The sequence below is a fragment of the Daphnia carinata genome, chromosome 3, assembly GCF_022539665.2.
Source record: "Daphnia carinata strain CSIRO-1 chromosome 3, CSIRO_AGI_Dcar_HiC_V3, whole genome shotgun sequence".
NCBI classification, from domain to species: Eukaryota; Metazoa; Arthropoda; class Branchiopoda; order Diplostraca; family Daphniidae; genus Daphnia; species Daphnia carinata.
The window spans coordinates 9,538,054-9,547,365 of NC_081333.1; the positions used below are offsets into that span (position 1 = coordinate 9,538,054).

The 9,312-nt window shown below is 40.5% G+C and overlaps 1 protein-coding gene across 1 annotated transcript; it reads left to right on the forward strand.

Annotated features, from left to right (window-relative positions):
* The first annotated feature begins 1,109 nt into the window (after positions 1 to 1,109).
* Positions 1,110 to 5,043, forward strand: LOC130685224 (NF-X1-type zinc finger protein NFXL1-like). The gene is made up of 14 exons (XM_057508483.2): positions 1,110 to 1,773; positions 1,837 to 2,015; positions 2,078 to 2,340; positions 2,398 to 2,487; positions 2,553 to 2,693; positions 2,761 to 2,892; positions 2,969 to 3,180; positions 3,252 to 3,492; positions 3,563 to 3,718; positions 3,793 to 3,891; positions 3,971 to 4,005; positions 4,088 to 4,202; positions 4,404 to 4,595; positions 4,741 to 5,043. The coding sequence occupies exons 1-14, from the start codon at positions 1,220 to 1,222 to the stop codon at positions 4,960 to 4,962; spliced, it is 2,631 nt and encodes an 876-aa protein (XP_057364466.1). The 5' UTR covers positions 1,110 to 1,219; the 3' UTR covers positions 4,963 to 5,043.
* Positions 5,044 to 9,312: the final 4,269 nt, after the last annotated feature.

The following is a 9,312-nucleotide window of genomic DNA, read 5'->3' on the forward strand; positions in this document are numbered from 1 at the left end:
TAACATGTAATTTATTAAAGAATTCCAAATGGAATACTTTTTTTTGTTAAATAGTTGGTCTTGAGAATAAGCCCGACAAAATAAGCCGCTAGCACGTTCCGGCGCTAACGTTCTACATCTCATTTATTAGGTATATTTCAAAAGCAATTGATATTTACGAAAAAGCGAATCATCTTTCTGTATAAGCATTAAATTCTAAGTGTATTGTGTGATTTTTTGACGTATTCTAAGAGATTTCGATTTTTGGCTGATTTTGACAAAAGTGAGAAGGCTATAGCCTTCTTACTTTTTCATTTTTGGCCAAATTTCAGATTTGGCTTAAAATATACGATTTTGATGCAGAATTGAATGCTGATCACGAAAATCTAGTTTATTTTCCAATTAGTCTTATAGTTTTAGAATTAAACCAAAAAAAAACAAAAGGTAGGGCTTATTTTGTCGGGCTTAAAAGTTCTGTTTATTTTCCTATTTAAAAAATAACATCCTTCAATCTAGTTAACTATGTATGACTAAGATTCAAAATTTCACAAAGAATACGAAAATGAACTTTGTTTTTATGTAGAGCTTGTGGTTTTTGAGTAATTTGAAATATAAAAGTTGGTGCGATAGAAGTGTTAAGCCCGCCAAAATAAGCCCGACTTTTCCATCAACTTTTTATTTTTCCAAAATCTTCAATTTAGCCATGAACAGGTGTGATTTAGAAATCTGGCATTTATTGGGTTTTTTTTAAAATCACATTATACTCAAAATTGAATGGTGATTCTGAAAAAATTCTATTTTTTTCAATGAGACCAACCGTTTTAAAATTGTACCATTATTTGTGTAGTTAAAAAAAAAATATTTTGCATGGTGTTAGCGCCGCTGTCTACTGGCGCGCCATTGCATACTGGCGCGGTGCTGCAGTTCAATATACTGGTGGGAATTTCCGCTAAAAAATCTGCAAAATCTGAGACTTCATTGGAATTTTTTTAAATAACAGAATATACTAAAAATTGAATGCTGATTCCGAGACAATTTTATTTTCATTGGGAATTTTCGTGGTAATTTTGTCTTAAAAAATCGAAAAAAGTTTTTGGCAGCAGTGTTGAACGTTGACATCTGACGTGGTCGTTAGGGGAGAATGTTTTGATTTTGGGTTTAGTCATAGAATTGAAAGAAAGCTAATGAATTAATGAAAAAGTTATCTAAATGTGGGTAGCTTAGTGCTAAATTGAAGTAAATGGACCAACAGCAGAGAGGTAGAGGGCGTGGAATTCCGGCTCAAAACGTTTGGGCTACCCGAGCTGAAACCCATTCCAGAAGTACGAATACCGGTCGGCAACAGAATACTAATAAGCAATCAATCAAAGATATTCCTAATTCAACAAGGAAGTTCGAAGAAGCATGTGCACAAATAAAGGCCAGCGTTGACAAACATGTAGCCAAGCTCACTGAGGAACTTAGTGATTCGGGCTCAGAAGAAGATGAAACTAATAATGATAACAGCATTATTTCAACAGTCCTTAATCTTTATGGCAAAAGTAGCAATGAGCTTGGAAAAATTGAGCAGGTTCTAAAAGATAGTCTTAGAAGTGGAACATCCGTGTGCTTAATTTGTATAGCTTCTGTTAAAAAATCTGATTTTATTTGGTCTTGCACCAAATGCTACTGCAGTCTTCACTTGCCCTGTATTCAAAGATGGTCAAAAGATAGTATTTATTTTCAAACTGAGGCTGCATCAGATCAGTTAGCTCCAGGCCAACTCGTGGACCCTAGAAAATTCAACTGGTGTTGGTAAATCTTGCAGAAAAATTTCATTAAAATAAAACATTAGATATTTTAAATACTGTTTTTTAGTCCTAAATGTCGAGCAGAATATCCTCAAGGATCAATTCCATCAAGATACTTTTGCTACTGTTTGAAAACTCAGGATCCCCGATTTGATCCTTGGCTTGTTCCCCATTCTTGTGGAGCTAAATGTGAAAAGTTATTGCAGCCAGAGTGCAAACATACGTGTCTCCTTCTCTGCCATCCAGGTATTTGTTTTTTTCTACTAAAAGTTTTGAATAGGAGTGAAGTTTGCATTACTTGCTTTCAGGTCCGTGTCCGCCTTGTCCCCAAACGGTCTCAGTCTCGTGCTTTTGCGCGAAATCTCCAGTGGAAACTCGCCGTTGCAGCTCACAGACATGGTCTTGTGGGAAAAAGTGTTCAAAACTATTGTCGTGCAAAGAACACAGGTGCGAAGTTATTTGTCATTCTGGTATTTGTCCACCTTGCCCGAAAAAGAGCTCTCAAAACTGTTTATGTGGCTCAAAAAAGGAAGAAAGACCCTGCCACTCTATTGAATTTCAATGTGATAAGGTATCCAACTTCACACCCTTCAATCTGTTATGTCATTGTCATTCTTGTTTCTTCCAGGTCTGTGGAAAGATGCTGGATTGTGGTCATCACAGATGTGAAACTATCTGTCACGCTGGAAAGTGCGCAACCTGTCCTCTAGCGTTGCCAGTAGGATCTTACAAATAAGTAATGCACGGTTTCATATCTAATACTTGCCCGAATGTAAATTACAGCGCACTTGTCCATGTGGGAAAAAGGCTGTAACAGTGGCATGCACAGTAGAGGTCGGCGGATGCGGAGATACTTGCGGCAAATTGCTAGAATGCGGCATTCATGAGTGTGCCGAAAGATGCCACAAAGGGAAATGCGGGACCGTAAGTTTCATGTACTATCATCTCGCGTTCAATTTTTGGAACTGAACCTATTATTGTTTCGTCACAGTGTTGGCAAATGCGAGTTCAATCTTGTCGTTGTGGCCTAAAGAAAAAAGAACTTCCGTGCTATAAAGAATTCCAGTGCGAGACGAAGTGCAAGCACGTAAAAGACTGCAGACGTCATCCTTGCAACCGCAAAGTAGCTTCTATATTTGAATTATGTTGGAGATAAGTAATCGGTGAAACATAAGAAAACATGATTTTTGAAATTCTAGTGCTGTACCGGTTCTTGCCCTCCGTGCGATCAGGTTTGTAATCGGCCACTTGGATGTAAAAACCACAAGTGCACGAGTAGATGTCATCAAGGTCCATGCTATCCTTGTGACCGAACTGTCGACATTACTTGTTCATGCGGTCGGACCAAAATCACAGTTCCGTGTGGGCGCGAAAAACAAACCAAACCTCCAAAGTGTTCACTTTCATGCACGTAAGTATTTTTGGTTAATTTGGTTTGCCTCGTTGATACTTCATTCGGTTGACGTGAAACATTTAAACCAGCAAGCCACCTGATTGCCACCATGAGAGTCGCACGAAACATGTTTGTCACGCGGGATCTTGTCCGCCATGCAAACAAACTTGTCTAAAAGTCTCAGAACGCTGCGGTCACATATGTAAAGCGCCATGTCATACGTCGGTTTTAGTTCAAGTCGCTGCTCCTAGTCAGCAGAGAGCTGGTCCATGGGAACCCGAACAAGCGCCTAAGATGGAAATCAGAAAGCTACCGTGTCCTCCGTGTCCTGTAGGGTTTTTTTTAGACATTTGCTGTACGTAGCAGCAGATGAAAATAATCGATTTCTTCTTATCTTAAGGTACCTGTACCAGTGACTTGCTTGGGAGAACATGAAACGGCCGATTGGCCATGTCATTTGTCTGTACCATCCTCTTGTGGTCGACCGTGTGGGCGTGAACTCTACTGTACAAACCATACCTGTATGAAATCTTGTCACGTGGTGTCTGTGAATCCCGTGAGTGGCCCATTTCTCTGTTCACGTTTCCCTGGACAAGGAAAAATCGATTTAACATGGAACTATTTATGTAGAGAAATTGCCAGCAATGCGAGGAGGTTTGTTCAAAGAATCGACCCGAGGGCTGTACCCATCCGTGTTCTAGGGGGAAATGCCACCCCGGTCCTTGCCCGGTAATTTACTTTGCGCAGTTGTTCGTTTCTTTGAAACAAACATGTGGCTTATTAACTTTAATCTGATTAATTAATTTAGACTTGCACCAAACTGATTAAACATAGCTGCCATTGGTATGTTAGTATTTCTGTTATATAACTCCTTTATTAGAGGCGATTGCCACATTGCTCCCCGTTCTTCCATTTTTATTTCCAGTGGACTCAATCCCCAACTGGTTCGCTGTAATGAGCTGAGCGACTCTAGCGCTCCAGGCAGCACTCCTAGCCGAGAACAACTACTTAGCTGCAAGGATCGCTGCCCTAAGTTATTGGTAAGACAGCCTAGGGACTCGTATATTTTACACTAATTTCTTTACCGAAGAGTCGATAGCAGATTAAATCTACACACCACTTCTCCCTGAGCGATTCCATTTGCATAGTTTGACATTTCTCGATAGCCCATTCTGGGCTATAGTGCACCCCTTGGTCCTTCTCAATTCATAATGCACAACTGATTCAATTGCTCTCCGTAGCCTTGCAAACACCGATGTCCACTGTCTTGCCACTCCGGTGACTGTGCCGCTCAACTGGATTGCGTCACTACTGTTCACGTGAGCTGCCCTTGCAAGCGTATTAAAAAATCCATGGCATGCAACGTCCGTTCAAAGCAGCCGGCTATGTCGTGTGATGACATCTGTCGTCGTAAGAAAGATCAGGAGTTAAAGGTATGACTAACAATACTGTACCAGCACCCTAGCGTGCTGTGATCTAATATGAGTTACACTTTGATGGCATCGCACGACAGTGCTTTCCTCATGGGAAGAAGTTGAAATGCCAATATGAAACTTTTTTTTTCTTTTTTAAACGTAGTTAAAAGAGGAGAAGGAACGCGCCCAGCGAGAAGAAGAGGAAAAACGCAACCGAATCGAATTGGAGCAATTCCAGCGCAAGTTCGACAAACGGCGCAACAAGGATCGACGGCGCCCCGATGAGCCATCGGCTCCACCCTCGCGTCCCATTCAGTTCTACGTTCTGGTTGTTGCTGTAATCCTGGTGGCCATCATAATGGCTTTTATGTGGTCTCGGGTTTAAGAGGGGATTCAACATTAATATCAATCAATTTCACTGGGGGCTTACAGGAAGGGGAAAAGAATAAACGCTATTGCAACCTTAGCATCCGTTTTGATCAATAAGCCAATTCATCATAGCGGGAGAGAGCCTAAAAGTGGGGTGTTGGTTTTGTGGTCGTCTAGCCAACTGACGCTAGCAATGTTTGTAATGAGACCGCCCGACAAACATACCAGCCATGAAGCTCGTCCATCATTGAAGGTGGAAGGAGTCGAGTGTAGGAAATGGCAGAACGAGAGGGATTGCGTTCCTTCGCCACTTGGGTTCGCAAGACGCCAAGACTCGCCCCTATAACTCGGCTTAATGGCGCTTCCTTTAGTTCATCTCCTTCAACCATTCATACGTGTTTTCGCTGTTGGCTTTTCAGCGTGGAAAGCCTCATCGTCTAGCCAAATCTTTCGAATCGATTCTCATCATACCTCGCATGCTATATCCATCTTCCTTGCAGCAGGTTTTCTCCATCTCTCGCTATCTTCTATCTATCTAATATGCCGCCTTCCTCTTTGGCCCGTGATGCTCTTCATACCATACGTTTAAAAAAATCCATTTTTTAGTTCTCTACTCCTTCAATGTTTTTAAATTTCTATCTTTTGTTTGCGCTCAGGGTAGGAGGGCAACCGGTTCGCTGTTTGCACGTTCATACCAGAAGTTTTTTTTCAATTCGATGCTCCTTTTGTCGTTGTTGTTATTGTAGAACTCATCCGCCTTCTTTGCTTTTTCTTTTGTGTAGCGATGCTGACGGTGTTCTGGAATTGTCATTGTGGAAGTCGTCCATTTTTTTTCCACTTCTGGTTTCAATCTTGCAATAGGCATTCCAGCTGCTCGACTCGTCACATCGAAGAAACTGAAGAGAGAAAGTGCTAGTTCTGGTAAGGCTTGATGCTATTTCAATAAAGCCAAAAAGAGACCTGGCAGTTGGACAAAAGAAATCGAGAGTGCGAGAAAAGGTTGCATTAATGGGAGAAGGGAATCCAATCCAGTTCGGTCAGATGGATTCAACTTAGTGCGTGTGTACAATGCGCAATAGTATTATCCAACGACCTTCTTTTTCCGTACGTCTTTGACAAGTCGCCTTTTATTTGACAGACGGGCATATGACGTGTGCCCGCCAAAACAACGAGCATATATAATATAATACGAACTCGTGATTTCGTTATAAGCAGTTTGTCCTGTCATGGAAACATGTTCTGCTTGACGTGTCTCTACTTCCATATAGTTCCCATGTGTTACACACCCATCGAGAACAGTCATTTCTTTTTATAGCCTATATAGCCCTATAATGCTGTAGCTGCCCTATTCCTGGAACTTGTGTCAAATTTTAACTTGGGAAACGATCTTTTTTTTTATTATTACGATAGCCCTACGTGGTGAGCACCGAACTAGGGTTTAATCCCGTTTGTTGCCGGATGTGCTGCAGAACTGACAAAGAAATGCAACGGACGGGAATGGCGACTTTTCCTAAGTCATCCAGCACCAATGTCCCGTGTGGCGTCGGTAAGACGTTGCAAGTCAAACAATACGGACGTACGTTCTTGATTGACGTCGACTGTCGGCGGTAAAGCGAATACGCAAAATGATGGACTCACGAACAGACATGAAAGATGAATGAGAAGGGCTTCATGTAGGTTCTTCACATATATAGACCACGCCCAAACAGCTGAAGAAAACGAGGAACATTTTACAAGAAAAAGAAATATTGTGTCTGTAATTGGAGGGGCTGGTCTCATCGTTCAGTGAACGGTGGATTATATAACGAAGAGAATTAAAAAAGAACTGACATTGTTGCCATGGCTACAAAGCGTAAATCTACTTGCACGATTGTAGGATGAATTTGCTCCGTTCTTCTCGGCGTTGAAGCAGCATGCACGAATTATAGCGAGAACAAGTGAAAATGAAGAGAACAGATTCCCAATTGTGTCTGCTCCGGACAAGAGCCCTTAGTCAGGAAAATGAAGGTTCTATTGGAAGCTAATGCCGGACGACGCCTTTGCTATATTCTATGCCGTATTGATTGAAGGGAGAACGCGCCATAGCTGGGTGTTTTCTCAACAACCGCCCACTACTGGTCTTCGCTGGTGCATTCATACGCTTTCATGAGGTCTTCATGTCTTGTCTTCAATGCTTCAAATCTCGAAGCGATCTATCTCTTTTGAACTATCGATAGGTTTTTGTTCTTCAATCACGCACGTCTTTCTTTCTCTTCTTACCATTTTTTTTGAGCGGCGAATGAGAGGTATGCCTCACCCAGTTTTTTTTTGTTGCCTCTTCTTCAATTCTTACTTTCAGCGATCGATTCACGCAGCTTTTCATCCACTTTGCAGTTTCTCTATTTTCCTCAATTTATATGCGTTCACAACGTTCGGGTTTTGACTGAACCGTCAATGCAGCTTACGGCCTTTTCCATACATATATGTATATTTAAAATCGAATTACTTGCCACTTTCAAGAACGAACAAAAAGGTGAAATAGGACATGGAAAAACTTATTTCACTTCGAGCCCTTTTACCGTGTTACATTCCAGGAAAAAAGAGAAGGGAAAACGAACATTATTTTTTTCATGTTCTTGGCAAAACGAAGAACAAGTAAAACTTTGACACCTTCTCCATCATTTAGGCCGCTATCTAAGTGCAACCCGCGGCGAGTTCACAACGAATTAGTTTTCCAACCGTGTTAACTCTATCACCAACCGTTAATCGATCTGGATTCATAAAGAAATATAACGAAGTTTAACCCAATGAAATATTATGTTCCGACCGTGCCAGTACGGTATAGCGCAGTCGTACAGCCCAGTATTCAATATATTTTTTAAAAAGCTGCTTTGAAAAAAATGAATAATTTTTCTAAATTCGGCGTTTAATTTTGAGTATAAGATGTAATTTATTATAGAATTCCAAATGGTATACTTTTTTTTGTTAAATAGTTGGTCTTGAGAATAAGCCCGACAAAATAAGCCCTACTTTTCCACCAATTTTTTATTTTTTCTAAATCTTCAATTTAACAATCAACGGCTGTGCTTTCGAATTATAATAAACGTAAATCACGAAAATTCCTATTTACGTGTAATTTATCATAGAATTCCATGTGTTATATTTATTTTTTTTTTGCCAAACACAGTTGTGTGCTAGCACGTTCCGGCGCTAACGTTTTACATCTCATTTATTAGGTATATTTCAAGAGCAATTGATTTTACGGAAAAACGAATCATTTTTTATGAATCAGCATTAAATTCTAGGTATACTGTGTGATTTTTAACGTATTCCAAGAGATTTCGATTTTTGGCTGATTTTGACAAAAGTGAGAAGGCTATAGCCTTCTTACTTTTTCATTTTTGGCCAAATTTCAGATTTGGCTTAAAATATACGATTTTGATGCAGAATTGAATGCTGATCACGAAAATCTAGTTTATTTTTCAATTAGCCTTATAGTTTTAGAATTAGACCTTAAAAACCAAGAGTTCGGGCTTATTTTGTCGGGCTTAAAATTTTTATTTATTTTCCTATTTAAAAAATAACATCCTTCAATCTAGTTAACTATGTATGACTAAGATTCAAAATTTCACAAGGAACACGAAAATGAACTTTGTTTTTATGTAGAGCTTATGGTTAAAGTAAAACTTTGACACCTTCTCTATCATTTAGTCCGCTATCTAACTGCAGCCCGCGGCGAGTTTACAACGAATTAGTTTTCCAACCCTGTTAACTCTATCACCAACCGTTAGTCGATCTGGATTCATAAAAGAAATGAATCGAAGTTTAATCCAATGAAATATTAGGTTCCATGCGCGTAAAAGTTGATCCTGTGTCCGTTGTTTGTTTGCATTATCTGAGGCACGTAAATCTCATCTCACAGGGAATCGATTCCATTTATGGCCGCTTAAATAGCGCATCTGTAATAGTCGCGATAATAGTTGTAGTATTAGAAACATCTGCTTGCCTGCTGCCGTAATGGCAGGCTGCTAACTTGTATAAGCAGCAAGGGTGTCAGGATTTGGTTTACAGGCTGCCGTCGGCTGTTTTGCGGATGCTTTGTAATCCGGAACTCTCCTTTCGCTTTTGTGTTCCATCTTTCTTCCTACCACCGCTTAAACCACGAACATCCCCCCATCATTTCTCGTTCGTTCTGTACAGGGCTGTTCCCTTTGCCTTATCCCCACGAAAAAATAGTTCAGCAATTTGTGTTGCTTGGGAACATGGGCCTGCGTTATGTGCACTCCCTATGGACTTTTGGGTTTCAGGGAACTCGTTACGGGTAGGCGGATGTAAGGGCACTGTTATTTTTCCCTGCTGTTCACGATGCAGGCTAGGTTGCCGATGC